At 42.9% G+C, this 21,790-nt stretch overlaps 1 protein-coding gene across 10 annotated transcripts in view; it reads right to left on the minus strand.

Annotated features, from left to right (window-relative positions):
- The window catches only part of SEMA6D (semaphorin 6D), a 94,430-nt gene that overhangs the window by 36,106 nt on the left and 36,534 nt on the right, over window positions 1-21,790 (minus strand). For all 10 annotated transcript variants that reach the window (XM_058156334.1, XM_058156333.1, XM_058156336.1 and 7 more), the window contains 7 exons: window positions 10,702-10,875; window positions 10,227-10,338; window positions 6,849-6,909; window positions 6,678-6,740; window positions 5,676-5,777; window positions 4,095-4,185; window positions 2,789-2,908 (listed from right to left, as the gene is read on the minus strand). In XM_058156334.1, the coding sequence (XP_058012317.1) occupies window positions 2,789-2,908; window positions 4,095-4,185; window positions 5,676-5,777; window positions 6,678-6,740; window positions 6,849-6,909; window positions 10,227-10,338; window positions 10,702-10,810 (658 nt within the window). In that variant the 5' untranslated portion in view covers window positions 10,811-10,875. The remainder of the gene's footprint in view (window positions 1-2,788; window positions 2,909-4,094; window positions 4,186-5,675; window positions 5,778-6,677; window positions 6,741-6,848; window positions 6,910-10,226; window positions 10,339-10,701; window positions 10,876-21,790) is intronic.

Below are 21,790 nucleotides of genomic sequence, written 5' to 3' on the forward strand. Positions count from 1 at the left end.
AGTGTGAAAAACGATTGTAAGTCACCTTTTTTGGTAACTTGTAACTTCGAACAGTCACTAAACAAATGGTTGTAAGCAGAGATGGGTATTCAGCCGGTACAGACTAGTTTGCTCGAACCGGCCTGCCCAGCTGCCCCGGATCTATGCCATCCTATTTAGGCAGGTTTTTGAGGCAGGGTGTTCGAGCCCAGCTCCGGCTCAACACATGATGCTACAGGGATACGGATCATGGGAGCAGCCCCTAATCAAAGATCCAAAGGGATGACATATCCAGGACTTATTTTTGGGCTGCAGGGATCTGTGTTTGGCAAGCATGAGAAAGGAATCAGCACACTGGTGGCCGGGATAGAGGGAGATGATGGCTGAGCGTTTGAAAGAGCTGCTTTAGTTCCGGGATTTAGCAGATGACGTGGCAGCTGAGGCTGTCAGACGAGGAGGGAGAGAGCGGCCGGGCATCCAATCAATCCCATTGGGCGGGGCATGAGCAGCGCAGGATATTTAAAAAGGGGCTGAATGGCAGAAGCTCTCAGCGCTGACTTTATACAGAGAGACCTTGACTTTTCCTGAGACCCGGTTTGTAGCAGACCCAATAAACGAAGTCACTATCGGAAAGAAAACCAAGTTGGCTTGTTTCTTCTCACGGCGTCTGACACAACTGTGGCTGAGCTAGCCGAGACCGGGCACGTGCGCGGAAATTGCGACCGCCAGCAAACCGAATGCGCGGAAGGCTGGACACATGCATGTTCACATTTGCAAACCGGTAGGGAAAGTAAGTGAATACCAACCCTGGTTGTAAATTAAGAATTACCTGTAGTCAAGACTTTCTAAAGTGCTCAGTCACAGATCAGGATGTCCTATAGATGTTTCCCTAACTAGCATCTCAAAGTGGGAATTCTCCGATTTAGCAATTCTACAGAATCTAAAAGTCTTATTTGTACTCACTGGCTCCATTTCATCTGAGTAAATAAAAACAGTGGATCATTACGGGACTGACTTCCACTGAACTGTGCAACTCTTCTCATCTCCTGAGAGACGTTTGGAAGTTGTGAGTGTTTGGAAAACTACAGCTGAGCATTGAGCATTTCTGCACCAGTGGTTTATGGCACCACCCAGCCATAGCACTGGGAATAAGAAGCTGCTTGTGTTATATCGCCACAGAGATGGCTGGATAATGCAACGATTGCTAATTGCCGAAATGCTAATGACATCTGAACCCAGTTACCCAAAGCCAACCAACTTCGATCATTATAAACCTGTCTTGTTCCCACTAAATATGGTGAAAACTGGCCATCATTTGCAACAGATTTCCCCAACTTGGCACCCTACAGAAGCGTTTGAGGTCAATTCCATGGTAGGGCCAACTCTCCAAAACAGTGTTGTTTTGCTCAACCATTGCAACTTCAAGATGTGCGGACTTCAATTCCCAGAATTCCCCAACCAGCATGCCAGCAATTGGGATTGTGCTGCATTTGGATTGTTGCCCAGGCTGGGGAATTCTGGGAGTTGAAGTCCACACATCTTAACATTGCCAAGGTTGAAAAACATCATTGTAAACAGCGATCGTTTGGAAATGGGAGTTTCTGAAGTTGAAGTCCTTCAAAACTGGAAAAGGATGAGCACTTAAGAGTTGACCCACAAATCAATATTCTTACTTACTTCATCCACATCCTTTTTTTTTTTTGGCCAAATGTTTTCCAAGTTGGCTAATAATGAGGCACTACACCTCTCCACAACTTACTGTATTTTTAACCTCCAAAATCTTGCAGAAGAAGATGATGGGAGTGGTGGAAAGAGATAACATTAAAAAAATATCAAAATCTCCCTATAAAAAGTATGCAAAGGCTATGATAGTATTAGGTAAAGGTAAAGGTTCCCCTTGCACATACGTGCTAGTCGTTCCCAAATCTAGGGGGCGGTGCTCGTCTCTGTTTCAAAGCCGAAGAGCCAGCGCTGTCTGAAGACGTCTCTGTGGTCAAGTGGCCGGCATGACTCAACACCAAAGGCGCACAGAACGCTGTTATCTTCCCACCAAAGGTGGTCCCTATTTTTCTACTTGCATTTTTTACATGCTTTCGAACTGCTAGGTTGGCAGAAGCTGGGACAAGTAACAGGAGCTCACCCCATTACGTGGCATTAGGGATTCAAACTGCTGAACTGCTGACCTTTCGATCGACAAGCTCAGCGTCTTACCCACTAAGCCACCGCGTCCCTTAATTAGAGATTTACAATTCCCTAGAATCTAGAAGCAAAACTCCAAAGCGCAGGTTGCTGTTTTTTTTTTGTTTTAAAGTCACGGAATACAAATGCAAACCGAAGCACAGATCCATTCGGAGTACAATTCAAACATGGAAATGAAGAAGTGAAACTCCAGCTGTTGAAAGCCTTAGTTTCGGCAAAGAAACCACCTAAAATGCCAACATCTCTGCCTGCTGGTTGGAAGGTAACACACAGAGAGGAAATTAGAATAGCTTTTCTTGGCAGGCTGTCTGAGAGGCTGTTGATTGCTAAGTGGCCCACAAGGGGTGAGGAGAACCTAGACTTTTCGGGGGAAAAAAAAAAAGAGCAAACGTACCTTCCCATTTTATTAATCCAAAAAGCATGCTTCCAATTCAGGATGTCTGGGAGAAATGGACTAAAATTCAAATTGGGAGAAAGGTGGAAAAAAATCATCACGCTCCGGAAACATGTACTTCAACTCTCTTAATTTGTGTGTGTGGGGGGGGAAAAAAGGCTATGGGGGAGAAAAGAGGACAATTGCAGGTAGCGATTCAACTCCCAACAGAAGTACCTTTTATCCACTTGGAATCGTATTTTATTGTTCGTAAGGCTGACCCATCCCCCATGCTCCGGTAAATAACAGCGTCGCTTGCCAAGAAATCCGCGACGGTGGCAGAATAGAGTTTGCCATCTAGAAAAGGGACACACACAAAGAGCGTTCAGTTGCAATAGGGACGTCGCCTTCTTCTATTACCGCAGCGTTCTTGTCATCTTCTCCGTCGGCAGCTATTTATATCATTTCTACCTTTCACTTTCTCGCCCCCCCCACCCCTCCCACGCTGCCATTATCTCAATCACGTTATATATTTATTCATACTTTTTAATTTAAGAGTCGGAAGGCTCATCAGAGCGCTGTGAGGAAAACGCCTCGTAGGACTGAGCAACGGTTCTAGGAAATGCGAAAGCTTCATTATTACCGCAGAACCGCTTTTCACATGAACAGTTAACATAATAACATAATAACAGAGTTGGAAGGGACCTTGGAGGTCTTCTAGTCCAACCCCCTGCCCGGGCAGGAAACCCTACACCATTTCAGGCAAATGGCTATCCAACATTTTCTTAAAAATTTCCAGTGTTGGAGAATTCACAACTTCTGCAGGCAAGTTGTTCCACTTATTGATTGTTCTAACTGTCAGGAAATTTCTCCTTAGTTCTAAGTTGCTTCTCTCCTTGATTAGTTTCCACCCGTTGCTTCTTGTCCTGCCTACAGGTGCTTTGGAGAATAGCTTGACTCCCTCTTCTTTGTGGCAACCCCTGAGATATTGGAAAACTGCCATCACGTCACCCCTAGTCCTTCTTTTCATTAAACTAGACATACCGAGTTCCTGCAACCGTTCTTCATATGTTTTATCCTCCAGCCCCCTAATCATCTTTGTTGCTCTTCTCTGCACTCTTTCTATTTAATAAGTTAATAAAAAGAGTGCAGAGTAGGGGCCCATTCAAAATCTACGGGTGATTCACAGGAGATCATCTGAGTGCTGACTTCCAAAGGGTTTCACAACAGAAGGAGGGAAATGTACATTTTTTCCCCTCTCTCCACTTCATTCAGATGGCTGAAGTTAATTAAGGAAATCCGGTCAGGTCTTTTGAACAAATCTGAACTATGGGCCTTTTGGATTTCACTCTGGTTAGCAGCTCTTAGAATCGGAGTATCGAGTGAAACAAGAGTGAATGAATTAAGAACTGGCGCACTAATTCCACAAAAGGTATATTAGCATTTAAAAAAGAAAAAAGAAAATGCAGTGATGTCATAGGCCTGTTTATTTCCCCTTTTTGTATCATCTATCAGAATGGTCCTTAGAAGAAAAGATTCTCACCAGCAAAGAGAGCAACATTGGTTTGCTTGGCATCAAACGGGCATCTGGCCAAACCACTAATTTCGTCACCGTCATACTCCAAGGTACTTAGCTGAAGAAGAAATACACATTTTGGGTGTTAAGGCTATTTCAGCTTCCCTGGGTCCATGCAATAGGTCAACCAAATCAGGTATTCATACACCAACCTTCCTCAGAGTGGTACTTTCTAGATATGTGGGACTTCAACTTCCATAGCTTCTAACCTGCATGGTCAAAATCCAACACATCCAAAAAGGAACCAAACTGAAAAGGCTAGCATGCAGTTTCGTTGACCCCCTTAGATCTGATCTCATCTCTCCTACAATCCTGAAGACGTATTGCTCAAGGAACCACACAGGGGATCGGTTTTTGCATCCACAAGACTACCGTCCATAATGGAGAGATGCAGTGGTGAAATGTAAAATTTGTTACTACCGGTTCTGTGGGCGTGGCTTGGTGGTGGTGGGGTAATGTGACTGGGTGGGCGTGGCCAACTTTTTTTTTTAACTTTTAAAAGTATTTTTTCTACAACCTCTTCGGCTGAAGAAGTAAAAAAAATGCTTTTCAAAAGCTCTGATGATCAGGCAACTCAGCTGAGATGGTCAGAGCCTTTTAAAAGCATTTTTTCTACAACCTCATCTACTGAAGAGGTTGTAGAAAAATGCTTTTAAAAGGCTCTGATGCGCGATCATCAGAAGCTTTTTTTTTACTTTCAAAAGCATTTTTTCATCTGAAGAAAAAATGTTTTTAAAAGTAAAAAAACAACAACAATCCTCTGATGATTGTGTGGCTCAGCTGGGCATGCAGGTGGGTGCGGGGGGCAGGGATTTTTGCTACCGATTCTCTGAACCTCCCGCCACCATCGCTACCAGATTGGGTGATCCGGTCCGAACCGGGAGTATTTCACCCCTGGATAGATGCTTCCTTGAGGATCAATAACATTAATTAATTAGAATTACTGGGAAAGGCTTACTGTATTAAAATGTGTGGCTTATTGAAATCACCTCTTCAACCATCATACGAATGAAAAGCTTTGGACTACATTGGCTGCTGGCTCTTATGATCATTTGAAAGACTCTGCGAGCTGTGATGACCACTTATGGATGGACCAGCTGGGGACCGAAAGCCCTTCAAATCGTCAGCGGTCCAATACATATTCTAATGCATATGCAGAAGGGCAGATATGAACAACCAAGCTTTGAATTCAACAGAACTGCTTCCCCCGAATGCTCTGTTAAATCAAAATTTTATTACAGTGTGGTTAGAAAACCGGACCTAGGGAGATTTGATTTCTAATCTCCAATTAGCGGTTAGCTATGAAACTCAGTGGATGGTGAGGTGTGAGTTGAGTCACATTTCTTTTGCTCACTGGCAGGGTCGTTGTGAGAATGAAGGAGTTGGCCATGGAAAGAATGATGAAGACTTATGCTCCAATCTCTCCGGAGGCAAAATAGGATGAGAAAGACAATGGGTAAGATTGATAAGGAATCTTTGAAGTGCATCAAAGATACTCTTCGAATATTGGCAGGGGACAGTCTGACCGGTCTGGGCATTGGTTCTTACCCGATAATAACGGCACATAGGATTAAAAGCATTTGTTCCACAGACAAACACCATCTCATCGTTCCTGGGGACGAAGACTTTAATAAAGTTATGGCATTCGTCCTAAAAAAAATTAAATTAAAAGAAGAAGAAGAAGAAGAAGAAGAGAGAATGGCTCACATCGCTTATTCACTAGCAAATATTATTTTTGAACATGTGCTCAAGGAGGGGAGAAATAAGGAGCAGGACCAAAACAATCCGGGCCTAACAAAGCCCTTACAATTTCAGTGTAAATGAAAAGCTCTCTTTCTTTTTTTTATTTTTTATTAAACTTTATTAAACTTTTTTACATTAAAAGCATAAAAAAAAGGGAAAAAAAGGCTTATATCATTTAACAGCTTATTTGTGGTGTTTTTCATCTAATAATAATGCAATAATGACAAACATTAAATTATACATATTTGTGTTCTTATTTTATCTATTGATTATGTTTAGTAACTAAATATTCCTATCTTCTTTCCATCCATCCATACCACCGTTCCCATATACCATAAAATACTGATGTCTCCTTATCCTTCAGACTCAAAGTTAGTTTGTCCATTTCTGCGCAATTCATAATCTTTTGTACAATAAGTCTCTCTGTGGGCACACATGGCTGTTTCCAACATTGAGCGAAGGCCATCCTAGCAGCAGTTAATATATGTAGTATTAAATATTTTATACTCTTCACTTATTTTTTTTTAAAGATCCCCAATAAAAAAAGTGAAAAGCTCTCTTTCTATCAACCTGACGAATTCCAACTCATTTCTTAGGAATATTAATTTGGACGTTTCAATTTTGCTGTGAAAAATTAGTCTGTGCAGTGTTCCACAATGCCCCTCTTTTCTGCCTCCCCCAAATTCAGATTTTTGCAGCGATTAAAGAGATGAATTAGTTAATCAGCAGCTCTAAAACGGCATCTATCGTGACCTTGTAAAAGATTTCGGGTGGGTTAGAAGTATTTTGCTTAAAAGACAAACCTACTTTGTGTTTTCCTTTCATAGCACAGTTCTCCCGGTCCTGTTGTTTTGACCGCCACGTTAGCTTCTGTTCCGATAAAAGAAAGAATAAGACAAGTTTGTCATTGACCAAGAATGCTTGTTTTTTTTAAACAAACAAACAAAACACAAAAGGTGTATACAAGCATTTTCTAACCTTGCTTGGAACAACTTCCCCTTTTGGAATGTCATTTAAGTTTACTGTATAAACTTGATCCCTGGAAGGAAGAAAAAAAACACCATATCAGAAATCTGATTGATTGATTGATTGATTGATTTTATTTAATTTATTTGCCACCCATGTCATAGCAAGTGACTCTGGGTGGCTTCCAGCATTAAAATATTAAAAGCCTAACAAATAAATAACTTTAACAGAGTAAAAAATAGAATATCCCATTCAGATAACAGATTAACAGAGTTGGAAGGGATCTTTTAGGTCATCTAGTCCAACCCATTGTTCGAGCAGGAGACCCTACACCATTTCTGACAAATGGCAGACCAATCTTTTCTTGAAAGTCTCAAGTGATGAAGCTCCCACAACTTCCAAAGGCAACTTCTGTTCCATTGGTTGATTGTTCTCACTGTCAGAAAGTTCCTCCTCATTTCAAGGTTGAATCTCTCTTTGATTGGTTTCCATCCATTATTCCTTGTCTGGTCTTCAGGTGCTTTGGAAAATAGCTTGACCCCGCTCCTCTCTGTGGCAGCCCCTCAAATATTGGAAGACTGCTATCCTGTCTCCCCTGGTCCTTCTCTTCACTAGACTAGCCGTGCCCAATTCCTGCAACCATTCTTCGTATGTTTTAGTCTACAGTCCCCTAATCATCCTGGTTGCTCTTCTCTGCATTCTTTTCAACCGTCTCAACATCTTTTTTATAGTACGGTGACCAAAACTGGATGCAATGCTCAAGGTGTGGTTTTACTAGACCTTTATAGAGTGGTATTAGTACCTCACTCGATCTTGATTGTATCCCTCTGTTAACACAATTTAGGATTGCATTGGCTTTTTTGGCTGCCGCTGCACACTGCTGGCTCATATTTAGCTGGTTGTCCACTAAGACTCCCAAGATCCCTCTCACAGTCACTGCCATTAAACCTGGTTTCACCCAGTTTATATGTGCGCTTTTGGTTTATTTATTTTATTTATTTATTTTATTTTGTCACAACAATATATGTAGGAATCATAGAAAAGATTATATAATATATAAACATATATGAGTAAATATAAGGAGGTATAAGCATATATATAGAAAGAAGAAAAGAAAAACAATAGGACAGGAACGGTAGGCACGTTTGTGCGCTTATGCACGCCCCTTATGGTCCTCTTAGGAATGGGGTGAGGTCAATAGTAGAAAGTTTTTGGATAAAACTTTTAGGATTGTGGGAAGAGACAACAGAGTCAGGTAAAGTATTCCAAGCACTGATGATTCTGTTACAGAAGTCATATTTTCTGCAATCTAGATTAAAGCGGTTGACATTAAGTTTAAATCTATTAGTTGCTCTAGTATTATTGCAATTAAAGCTGAAGTAGTCTTTAACAGGAAGGATATTACAATAGATGATTAATATATAGATGAATTTCTTACCTAAGTGTAGGGTTTTACTTTTCCCCAGCCCCATTTTGAAAGCCATACTTTAAGTCAAGGATCAAGATCCGTTTGAACTCACATGGTCCCTCCATATCATTATTAAAAGAAGCAGACACCTGTTCTTCGTTAGGACTTGCTCATTTCCCCCAGATTTCAAAGTTTGAAGCAAGTTGGGGAGACTCGGTTGAGCTTGATTTGATATTGTGGCCTATTGCAAAACCGTCAACAATCATACGCGGGGGTCAGAAGAAATAAGGAAGGTGTAAAGAGTAATCGGCCTGTTCAATTTATGTCACGATGGGAGTAACTGTACCTATAACGTCTTGCTTTGAGGAAGGACAAGATTGTTCCTTCCTCTGATACAAAAGGCATCATAGGCTGTGATGCCTCTTTTTGGCCTTTGAGCAGGGGTGGGCTTCAAAAATATTAGCAAGGGGTTCTCTGCCCGGTTGCTGGGTGGGCGTGACCTAGTTGGCTTCTTGCACTGTGGGGGGCATTTTTGCCCTCCCTGGGCTCTGGAGGCTTTCCTTGAGCCTCCAGGAGGGCGAAAACCGCCTCCCCAGTCTCCGGAGGCCCTCTGAAAATGGAAACAAGCCCATTTTGGTCCTTTCCAAACTTCCAGTAGGCCCATTTTTCGCCCTCCCTGAGCCTCTTCATGCACCTTTCACTTACCTGCATCCAAAATGGGCTGCATGGGGACTCCTGGGAAGGATGGGGCGGGCGGGGCCAGCCAGGAGTGGGATTTGGGGGTTCTCCAAACTGCACAGAATCTTAGCTAGGGGTTCTCCCGAACCCCGGCGAACCCCCAGCAGCCTACCCCTGCCTTTGAGTTTCCTTCTGGTAGGTCATTTTAATCTGCTTTTGCTTCCTTCTGTCTTTATACAATCTCCATACAATCTTTACACAATCTCCACTTTCGGGAGACGGCAGCTCTCAGTCCGCAAAGTTGCATCTCAGCCTGTTGGGAGCTGAACCACGCAAAACTGAGTTTATGTACCATCCCAAAGTCAGAAGCAGGCAAAAGTCACCGTGGGCGAGAAAGCTGGATAAGCCATGTTTTGTGGCATAGCGTGTTATACAAACTGAATGAATGGTGGCTGGTTTTTCCCAAATCACAAAAGCAATCCATAGGTCAGCAGAAGTATAACCTAGTCTCTAGCTGCCAAACTTTTGTGAGGCTCATTCTGCACAAGCTCTTGTATTGATACAACCAATTTGGTATGGCCTGTGTTTAACACACAGAATCATCTATTGCAATGTCCTTCCTGTAAAAGACTACTTCAGCTTCAATCGCAATAATACAAGAGCAAACAATAGATTCAAACATAATGTCAACCGCTTCAAACTTGATTGCAGAAAATATGACTTCTGTAACAGAATCATCAGTGCTTGGAACTCATTACCTGACTATAGTCTCTACTCAAAATCCCAAAATCTTCAACCAAAAACTGTCTACTATTGACCTCACCCCATTCCTCAGAGGACTATAAGGGGCGTGCATAAGAGCACAAATGTGCCTACCGTTCCTGTCCTATTGTTTTTCTTTCATTATATCAAATTAACATAGTTATTGCATACTTTTGCTTATATACATATATTTTTCTTTTATGATGTGTTGTTGCTTTATGTCGATGTTTGTGTATACTTTTTGTGACAAAATGAAATAAAACAACAACAACAATTTGTTTGTCCAAAATCAAGTCCGTGGCGAAAAACAGAATCTGGAACTGCATGGATCACTACCAGAGTTTTCCTTCTACCCCATAAATCAACCTCTCCCTCTCTTGTCTCCAGGTGCTGAGTCCCTCTTTTCCTGAAATTATCTAGTGGATTATTTTAAGACAAAGCGTATAGATCAAATGCAAAACCAGGCAGCAGATGGAACGTGGGGGATGGGTGGGGGGGGAGCGGGGAATTTTAATTTAATCAGTGGACTGCAGGAAAATTACCTGCCAGCTATATAAAGTGTGTCTCGAATTTTCAGCATCAGTTGAAAGTCCAGCTTGTGTTGAGATTCGTTGCCTGAAGGGCGTCCTCTAAACACTGGATATTGCTTGGAATCTGCAAGTAAAAATAAGTTATGCCATCAGTCAGAATGATGGAACCGAAGGAATCAATAAGCGGCATTGATTAGCTGTATATACCGGGAGCAGAAAGGGCTTAAACTAAATTCTTCGTGCAATGTCTTGAATATCAATGAATAAAAGATGGCCAGCAAGAGCCAATGAACTTAAAATATATATATATATATAAATTAAAACTCGCACTTCCCCGCCGCCTTTTTGGCTGCAGTAGATAGAGAGAGTCCATTAAAGTCCACCTGAAACTTGGCAGCTAGCAGAAGGAAGAATTGCTGTCATCCGGCGAGGAGGACGCAAAGAAAGCGGCAATCTCGCAACACGTTCGGCTTTGCTGCTCACTTACAATGGTAGTCGACCACGTTAATAGGATCGTCATCTTCTGGAAAGCTGACAGCCCAGCATCGGGAGATCGCGAGGAGCAGTGCGTAAGCCGTGAGGAGACGAAACTTCATGGCTGCGGCGTGGGATGGATGGGGGGTGGGTGGGGGAGCAGACCACAACTGGCCAAGCGATTTACCTGCAAGAGAGGGAGGAAACCAGCCAGTTACGCCCTTTTCTGGGCCGGCAATCCCTACTCACAGTCACACATGCCTTAGTCACTTCAGGTAGCGGAAATTTTGAGCAGTTCAGAGAACTGGTAGTGGAAATTTTGAGTATTTGGAGAACCGGCAAATACCACCTCTGGCTGGCCCTAGAGTGGGGTGGGAATGGGGATTTTGCAATATCCTTCCCATGGAGTGGGGTGGGAATGGAGATTTTGCAGTATCCTTCCCCTGCCAGGCCTACCAAGCCACGCCCACAGAACCGGTAGTAAAAAAAATTTGGATTTCACCACTGAGTCACTTCCTGTCTTGACTATTGCAGCACGCTCTACATGGGGCTGCCCTTGAAGAGCATCCAGAAGCTCCACTTGGTGCAAAATGCAGCGGCCCGCACGGTTTTGTGCACACCCCAGGGTGCACATGTATCACCTCTCCTGCGGGGCCTGCATTGGCTGTCTATTTGTTTCCGGGTGATAGAGGGAGCCCCTCGTGGCTCCCATGTGACACCACTCCTGTGCAGGCTGCACTGGCTACCTGTGGTCTTTCGGGTGCACTTCAAGGTGTTGGTTACTACCTTTAAAGCGCTCCATGGCTTAGGGCCGGGCTATTTACGGGACCGCCTACTGCTACCGATTGCCTCCCACCGACCCGTGCGCTCTCACAGAGAGGGACTCCTTAGTGTGCCGTCCGCCAAGCAATGTCGGCTGGCGACCCCCAGGGGAAGGGCCTTCTCTGTGGGGGCTCCCGCCCTCTGGAATGAACTTCCCCCAGGACTCCGCCAACTTCCTGACCTTCGAACCTTTCACCGCAAGCTGAAGACATATTTATTTATTCGCATAGGACTGGCATAGAATTTTAGATTTTATTCGGTTTTTAATTTTTTAGTGGGTTTTACTGTTTTAAATATATTTTAATCTGGGCCAAATTTAATAAGTTTTTTTAATATTATTTTATCTTGTATTTATTCTATTGTTCTGTTTTATCCGGCTGTAAACCGCCCTGAGTCCTTCGGGAGAAGGGCGGTATAAAAATCTAATTAAATAAATTAATAATAATAATAATAATAATATTTTAATTTGTATACCGCCCTTCTCCCGAAGGACTCAGGGCGGTGAACAGGCAGATAAAATATAAATACACACAGTAATAAAATTGAAGGTACTGGTTGTCACCTTTAAAGCCTTTCATGGCTTGGGACCAGGTGATCTGAGGGACCGTCTCTGGCCGGTCACATCTACCCCACCCACCAGAGTAGGGAGGCAGGGAATGCTGCAGGTCCCATCCAAATCTTTTTACTACCGGTTCTGTGGGTTTGGCTTGGGCATGGTGTGACTTGGTGGGCGTGGCTTGGTGGGCATGGTAGGGGAAGGATACTGAAAAATCCCCATTCCCACCCCACTCTGGGGCCAGCCAGAGGTGGCATTTGCTGGTTTTCTGAACTACTAAAAATTTTCCCTACCGGTTCTCTGAACTACTCAAAATTTCCGCTACCGGTTCTCCAGAACCTGTCGGAACCTGCTGGATTTCACCCCTGGTCCCATCCCATTTCCCCTACCGGTTCTCTGAACTACTCAAAATTTCCGCTACCGGTTCTCCAGAACCTGTCGGAACCTGCTGGATTTCACCCCTGGTCCTATCCCTGAGGGAGATATACTTGGTGGGATCCAGAAGAATGGCCTTCTCCATGGTGGCTCCCTCTCTCTGGAACATCATTCCCCCAGAGATTAGAATGGCCCCCACTCTAATACTCATCCGGAAGGCGCTGAAGACCTGGTTCTGCCACCGGGCCTACAGAACCGAGAGCAGGATGGAGCCCATTAAATGGCTCGTGTGATCAGCTGTCGCCGAGGCGGGAGCAAAGGTGGGTTTCAGCAGGTTCTGACCAGTTCTGGAGAACCAGTAGCGGAAATTTTGAGTAGAATCGGTAGTAAAAATTCTGACTGGTTCGTTCCCCATCTATTCTCTGCCTCCCATGTCCCAGCTGATTAAGAGGAAATGGGGATATTGCAGTAACCTTCCCCTGCCATGCCCACCAAGCCACCCACCAAGCCACATCCACAGAACCAGTAGTAAACATTTTTGAAACCCACCACTGGGCGGGAGGTAGTTTTATTTTATTACATTAATTTATTTGATTTTTTAAAATTAGTTTTACTGTTTTTTTAAATGTGATTTCTATATTCTGTAAGCCGCCTTGAGCCTCCATGGACGAATAGGCGGCAATATAAATTTAATTAATTAATTGATTGATTGATTGATTGATTAATTAATTCCAGGCTCCTTAGCAAGCAAGCTTCAATTTACGTTCTTCCATTGCTGTCGAAGTCTGAGAAAATGATTTGGCTCGAAAGGGTTTTATTTTTGTATTTGCTGACAGAAAAAAAAAACAAACCCTGCTACATGACAGGCCTGATTAAAACTTTTCAGCGACACGGTGACATTTGCTAATTTATTTATTTTTTTAAACTGTGCTCGTTTCACAAATGGAATTTCTCTTCTGGAAGTAGGTGACAACCGTCAGCCTGGCTGATTCAGAAGGATGGCAAAAGAGAATATGCAGCCTTGCTGACTTGGCAGGAAGGCTGCTAACATCGGGATTAAAATATTAATTACAGTGCAGCCTCTTTTCTTTCTCCCCCTCCCGCTAATTGACGCATGGTTCTCAGTCAAGACCGTTGCCTGCAAATTAACCAGAACGCCTTCGCGAAGGGCGGGGGCGTCCGGAATCCACATCGACGTTAAGCCAATCTTTTGTGCTTTAAAGCTTGGTGGCTGCCTTTGGCAAATGGAGGACATGTGCTTGGTTTTAAGATATATTTAAGGTCCCCAAAGCTCTAACCAATAGACTAACCTCATGAAAGCGGAACACCCAAACCGAAATGACAGCCCTTGGCACTCTCTAAACTTGGCGGTTTTCTTGCAGACGTTTCATTACCCAAACTAGGTTAACGGCATCAAATGCTAATCCACACTAGCACTGATGATATTCCCTAGCTGGGTCATGCAATGTCTGCGAGGAAATCGCCAAGCTCAGAAAGCACCAAGAACCCCTCATTTCAACCCTGAGCTACATATATTCTCCTTTATTGAAATGACAATTCCTGAATAGAATGGAATAGAATAGAATAGAATAGAATAGAATAGAATAGAGGCTAGGCTAGGCTAGGCTAGGCTAGGCTAGGCTAGGATAGGGGACAGGACAGGACAGGACAGGACAGGACAAGACAGAATAGAGGATAGGATAGGATAGGATAGGGGACAGGGCAGGACAGGACAGGACAGGACAGGACAGGACAGGACAGGACAGAACAGAACAGAACAGAACAGAGGCTAGGCTAGGCTAGGCTATAGGATAGAATAGAATAGAATAGAATAGAATAGAATAGAATAGAATAGAATAGAATAGAATAGAATAGAATAGAGGCTAGGATAGGGGACAGGACAGGACAGAATAGAATAGAGGATAGGATAGGATAGGATAGGATAGGATAGGGGACAGGACAGGACAGGACAGGACAGGAGAAGACAGAATAGAGGATAGGATAGGATAGGATAGGGGACAGGGCAGGACAGGACAGGACAGGACAGGACAGAACAGAACAGAACAGAACAGAGGCTAGGCTAGGCTAGGCTATAGGATAGAATAGAATAGAATAGAATAGAATAGAATAGAATAGAATAGAGGCTAGGATAGGATAGGATAGGATAGGATAGGATAGGGGACAGAACAGGACAGAACAGAATAGAATAGAGGATAGGATAGGATAGGATAGGATAGGGGACAGGACAGGACAGGACAGGACGGAACGGAACGGAACGGAACGGAACGGAACAGAACAGAACAGAACAGAACAGAATAGAATAGAATAGAATAGAGGATAGGATAGGGGACAGGATAGGATAGGATAGAATAGAATAGAATAGAGGATAGGACAGGATAGGGGACAGGATAGGATAGAATAGAATAGAATAGAATAGAATAGAATAGAATAGAATAGAATAGAATAGAATAGAATAGAGGCTAGGCTAGGCTAGGATATAGGATGGATAGGATAGGATAGGATAGGATAGAATAGAATATAGGATAGGATAGGATAGGATAGGGGACAGGATAGGATAGGATAGGATAGGATAGAATAGAATAGAATAGAATAGAATAAGTGGAAGGGATCTTGAAGGTCTTCTAGTCCAGCCTCTTGCTCAAGCAGGAAACCCTATACCATTTCAGACAAATGGCTGCCTATTTGTTGCTTGATTTGAACTCTGATCAACTTCAAGGCTACGGAAGACCAAGTTGGACTGGATATCTGTGTAAACCAGGGTAGAACCCTTTCTGGGTAACCAGCTGTATTTGGAATGCTGAGGTCATGTCCCAGGCACTTTCCTCAAATAGCAACCATAATAGAATAAAATCACGTCTTTTGGACCACTCCAGATGCTCTCTACAATACAATCCCATTTCCGGCAGATTGGTACACATGGATATATCTACTGTCCTACTAACTACATCATTTCTGTGTTCTAAGCATGCTTAGAGAGGGTTGGTGGAGGTCAGAGGAATTCTCAGAAATAGAAATTATTTCTTTCTTCGTCAAAGAAATTTACATGGCCGTCTGACTCCCACAGAGATGGGCAGATTACAACATTAAAAACGCTAACATAAAAAACCATAAACCCCCTCAAATAATGCACCAGAGTGGTGCTGTGTTTCCATTTGTTGAAAAGAAATTAACAATTTTTTTTTAAAAAAAAAATTAAGAATGGTAAGAGTCCCGGAAAACTAATCTACTTCCATCTGATAGAGGTTTCCTTATGGCTAATTCCTAATCCTTTTAAATGAAGATGGCTGACCTTGAGTTAATCTAACAAGGAACATATTGATCCATGTGCTCTTTCTATTTGTAACCCCATCTTGATTAAAAAAAGAACAACAATGGGGAAAGGCAATGACAATGTAAAAATTAATAGCCATAAATCAGCAGATTTATCAGAAGACGAAGAAAAGTTTTCTAATCTTTGCCCGGTCCAGTTTATAGAAGATGACCAGGCTGAGCCCGAGGGGTGAAGTATGTCATCAGTTTGGAGTCTATCAGTGGAGGGTTTCTACCGGTTCGCCCCTGTTCGGGCGAACTGATAGTGGCAGGAGGCTCCGCCCACCCACCCAGACGTCATCACAGATGCTCTGCATGTGTGCAGAAGGTTCTGAGCATGCGCAGAAATGCCATGAGCGAGCAAAGCTCCGAACTGGTAGCGAAGGTAAAAGGAACACACTACTGGAGTCCATGTGCACCCATAAGAGTTATAACTCCATCCCCCTTGAATTCTGTTGACTCTTATCTGCCACCAGTTTCCCCTTGACTCTTAGTAGTTCAGTTTCTTGTTTAGAGCTGACAGGGAATACACTTGCACTCGTTTGACCAACCCTGGTTCCTGAGTTTTTGCATCTGACACCAGGGCTGAAATCCAGCAGGTTCTGACAGGTTCTGGAGAACTGGTAGCGGAAATTTTGAGCAGTTCAGAAAACCGGTAGCGGAAATTTTGAGCAGTTCAGAGAACCGGTAGCGGAAATTTTGAGCAGTTCGGCAAACCGGCAAATACCACCTCTGGCTGGCCCCAGAGTGGGGAGGGAATGGAGATTTTGCAATATCTTTCCTCCAGGAGTGGGGAGGGAATGGGGATTTTGCAGTATCCTTCCCTGGAATGGGGTGGGAATGGGGATTTTGCAGTATCCTTCCCCTGGAGTAGGGAGGGAATGGAGATTTTGCAGTATCCTTCCCCTGGTGTGGAGTGGGAATGGAGATTTTGCAGTATCCTTCCCCTGGTGTGGAGTGGGAATGGAGATTTTGCACTATCCTTCCCCTGGTGTGGAGTGGGAATGGAGATTTTGCAGTGTCTTTCCCCTGCCACGCCCACCAAGCCACACCACGCCCACCAAGCCACGCCCAGAGAACCAGTAGTAAAAAAATTTGGATTTCACCACTGCCTGACACCATCTGTCCTTAACCACAAAGCGTTCGACGTATCTCCCCAAACCAATTGCAAACCATTCCGGATTACCAAAAGACCCATGATAGTTTTCAAGTCAGGAATGATCTGCTCATTTAAAAAAAAAAAAATAGTTGCTTCATTGCCATCCCATCCTTTTAAAACGATGGTTTCTAAAAGACGAAAGATTGTGGAGACAGGCTGAGGAAGGGATAGAGAAAGGGGAAAAAAGAAAAAAAAAAGAAAAAGAAACAAGATTGCCCGCTGTTTAAAGAATCACATTGTCACATTATAACTTAGGATCCTCGTTCTAACAAAGGCTGAATTTGCAGGCTCTGACTTATAGCAAGTTGCAAATTAGGAATTCACCCAAAATTTGAGACTTGGGACATTTGAGAAGATGCTAATGATGTTCTTATATATTCATGCAGAACGGTTTTTTTTTTTTTGAGAACAAAACTTTTTTCAACTGAGAAAGGATGATTGTTTCAAACCAATTAAGTTTCTGATCACCATCCCTATGGCCTCAGAAACTACCTCTTACATACACTTTATTTTCCTTTTGGAGCTGAGTATCCAAAAAACCCTCTAGCTTACTATCATTGAAATGCAGGGGGAGCAAAGTGGTATTCGCTCATTAGTCTAGTTTTAGCATATGCAAACTTTCAAAATTATTGGGCGACATTCTCAGGTACTCAAAAAAAAAACCCCTAAAAACAAAATAGGCACATGCTGTGAAAGTTAACACATTTTAGTCATCATGAAAGTGCCTGCCTATCATTTGTTCATGTGCAATACTTTCTCCCAAATTGTTCCCTCTATAAAATATTTTACATGACAACTCACACGGTGTTGGGCCCCATCTGCTCCCTGGGGTCTGATGATGGTAATGCTCGCACAAAATATTTGGAAGGTGCCAAAAGGCATTATGAGATAATCTTAGAGAAAAGTGGTAAAAAAAAAAGTGGTAAAAGGGCCGCGGTGTGGCTCAGGCTGTAAGAAGCCTATTATTAAAACACAGCCGCCTGCAATTACTGCAGGTTCAAGTCCCACCAGGCCCAAGGTTGACTCATCCTTTATAAGGTAGGTAAAATGAGGACCCAGATTGTTGGGGGGGTAATAAGTTGACTTTGTAAATATACAAATAGAATGAGACTATTGCCTTATACACTGTAAGCCGCCCTGAGTCTTCAGAGAAGGGCGGGATATAAATGTAAATAAATAAATAAAATAAAATAAATAAATAAAATATAAGTGTAACGAGAATTGCTAACCCATCCCATCCCATCCCTTCTATATTTCTTTTTCTATATATCTTTTTCACTTTTTTTTATTTTATTTATGCTTTTTTCATTTAAAATTTGTCCTGTTTTTAATTCTGGTGGAAAAAAAATATTCAATAAAAAACATTTTTTTTTAAGAAAGAACACTAAACTGTTTTGTTCCTATGTGGAATTGATGCCATGCAGAAAAACTGCTACCATCTAGGGGGAAAAATACTATATGGTTATTTATTAGAGGCATGGTCTGTCTTTTTCTAGATTAGATTGTGAACCAAAGCGTGGCCTGTTTCACGGTATGTAGCTAATGTCCCATTAAACTGCAATTCCTAGAATTTGCTGATGGAAGATGATGCAAAATGAATCTGCAGAAAATATAATGACCACCTATAATCAATTAACTGTCCTTTGCCAACCGAAGCTGCAATGGAATTACTTTCAAATTTATATGCATTGGATTATACCTCAAGGCTACCACTTAAAACATATGTCTGGGGAAGCAGTACTTAAATGAAATTGCCAATACTTAGTGTGAAATATTTGATGTTATTTGAAAAAAAGCAAATAGTCTCTCTCTATATCTATATCTATCTATATATCTATATCTATCTATGCTCTCTCTCTCTCTCTCTCATCTCTCTCTCATTTATCTATCTATCTATCTATCTATCTATCTATCTATCTATCTATCTATCATCTATCTATCTATCTATCTATCTATCTATCTATCTATCTATCTATCTATCATCTATCTGTCTGTCTATCTATCTATCTATCTATCTATCTATCTATCTATCTATCTATCTATCTATCTATCTATCTATCTATCTCTACACACACACACTCACACTCTAAATCAGGGGTCACCAACCTTTCCGACCTCAGGGACCACTCAATTCATAATTTTAAATCCTGTGGACCACCAATATGATCTACTTAATGACCGGCTGGGTGGGCGTTGCTAGGTGGTCATGTGACTGGGTGGGCATGGCCAACTTGATGTCACTCACATCAAGGTGTGCCTCGACAGCCTCTACTCGCCCCTCCCCTCCCAGCCTCTCTTCGCCTGCCTGCCCGGGCTCCTTAGGGCCCCAACAGGAAGCAGTTGTTGGAGCTAAGCAGCCATCACGGGAAAGAGTTCGCAAAACAGCTGGCTCAGTTCAAATTGGATCTGACCGAGATGGAGGCTCAGTAGAAGCACTTCACCGAGGACTAGGAGCATAGGCTTTCCAAGCAGAGGGAAGACCTGCGGGAGTGCAAAGCCAGGTACCGGCACCTGGAGGCTCAGCAGGCTGAGATGGTCAGCCAGTTCCAGGCCATGAGGCAGTCCCGCTGGAATAAGGCCCTCTGGCTCTTCGCCACTAGCGGTGCTTCCTTTCAGCCTTCACCCAAAGCCCCGCACTAAATGGCTGAACCAGACCCAAAGTCAGAATTTCTTTCCCCCTCCAACCTGCACAAAAAGACCCCGAAAGGGGAGACTCTCTGCAGCAACACAAACATTCATCGCATGTATCTGTCCCAGGGGCCATAGTTTGAGGACCCCTGATTTAGTGCAATGTAAAAAATGCAAATAATTTTTCTGTGGACCACCAGTGGTCCATGGACCCCCGGTTGGTGACCCCTGCTCTAAACGGTACCTACAGACCCTCACAGATAAATACTTCTCTAAAAACAATTGAAACAAGATAACATCTCTTTCTGTGTATTTATTATCACTCACTTTAGTATATAGCCTTTTCAAACTGAATTCCACGCAAGAACTTGGGATCTGCCATAGGTCAAACTGCAGAAGCTTTGCAACTTCTGGTAACTTAAATATATTTCAGCCCCTCACATAGCTAGGCAAATTTAATAATAAATAAATCAAATGTAGAATGGCTGCCCATTCCAGAAGATTCTGAGCAGCTGTTTTTGTGCAAACTGAGCGATGAAACGGGTGATTGGAAAAATTAGCTGAATTCCTGTCCGTTAACCGTAAGTTCAACTAGAAGGAATAAGGTTCTCTTACTCAAAAGTAGCCCTCAGCTTTCTGAGGGAACAAAGAAAATGGGATCCATCACAAAAAAACCCACAAATCCCATTTCTCGACCCCTATCTATAACCACACTAAATCCACTTTTATTTTTTTTGCTTTATATATATATTTATATAATCACCCATCTTATAACAAGAACCCCGGACGGCCTTTAGTCTGCTAAGAAAAGCAGAACTAGGGCGAGATCTCATGATCTCGTGGAATTCAAGCACCCAATGGAAAAGGAAGCAAAAAACAAACAAACATTTTTTTCCCCTGGTTTTGTTTTGTTTTGCAACAGGCGTTGTAAAAACTTTCCCTCATCTCAGCTGTCCCCGATAAGAGCTGATTAAGTTTGGAAAATCAAGACGTGCAAGTCAAGGCTAAGTCAAGTTCTAAGGTTGAGTTCATCCCAGTCTCTAATTGATTTCTGTGGCAGCTTGCTCCGGTGAAGTCATGATGGAATTAGCTTAGATAGGGAGAGACAACTTGGCAATGAAAAGTGTGAGGGAGTTTTTAGGCATTAGAAGCTGACCTGAAAAAGATGCTTTCCCTAACTGTTAATGATGCTGCTGTAAGTTCGGGCCTACCAGTCCAGAACTGATGGGCTAGCCTCATTGCCAAGATTGATGAACAAGAAACAATTCCTGGCACTTCTCCTCTGCTCTCCCTCTCGCATCCCGTCAGCCTCCCATGATGCAGTGTCTAACATCAAACGGCTAATGAATAAATGTAAACAAAGCAGAATGACTAAACTCGAGCGAGAAGAAGCAAAGTGATCGGTACGGGACGCAGCCCTGGTGCAAGATGACAATATTTTGCAACTGCTCTCTCAACAGTCTACGGAGATTGATAGGATAGCAGCCTTCCAATATCTGAGGGGCTGCCACAGAGTGGAAGGGGGGGGGGTCAAGCTATTTTCCAAAGCACCTGAAGACCAGACAAGGAACAATGGATGGAAACTGATCAAGGAGAGATTCAACCTGGAAATGAGGAGAAATTTTCTGACAGCGTGAACAATCAACCCATGGAACAGAAGCTGCCTTTGGAAGTTGTGGGAGCTTCTTCACTGGAAGCTTTCAAGAAGAGACTGGACTGCCATCTGTCAAAAATGGTGTAGGGTCTCCTGCTTGAGCGGGGGGGGGGTTGGATTAGATGACCTATAAGGTCCCTTCCAACTCTGTTAATCTGTTAATCAACAGTCTACAGAGATTCACAATCATCCAGGTCACGGTTGTCCCAAAAGATGCTTTTCAAAAGGCTACTGGACTTCCTTGGGTTGTTTTTTTTTTCCCCCTTCAAAAGGTTTGCTTCTCATCTACGAAGCTTCTTCAGTTCTGGCAGTTCAGTCAGAACTTCTTGGGAGGAGAAGTGAAATATAGGGCCGTGGTGTGGTTATTAAACACAGCTGCCTGCAATTACTGCAGGTTCAAGCCCCACCAGGTCCAAGGTTGACTCAGCCTTCCATCCTTTATAAGGTAGGTAAAATGAGGACCCAGATTGTTGGGGGGGCAATAAGTTGACTTTGTAAATATACAAATAGAATGAGACTATTGCCTTACACACTGTAAGCCGCCCTGAGTCTTCGGAGAAGGGCGGGATATAAATGTA

Source organism: Ahaetulla prasina, chromosome 13, assembly GCF_028640845.1.
Source record: "Ahaetulla prasina isolate Xishuangbanna chromosome 13, ASM2864084v1, whole genome shotgun sequence".
Lineage (NCBI taxonomy): Eukaryota > Metazoa > Chordata > Lepidosauria > Squamata > Colubridae > Ahaetulla > Ahaetulla prasina.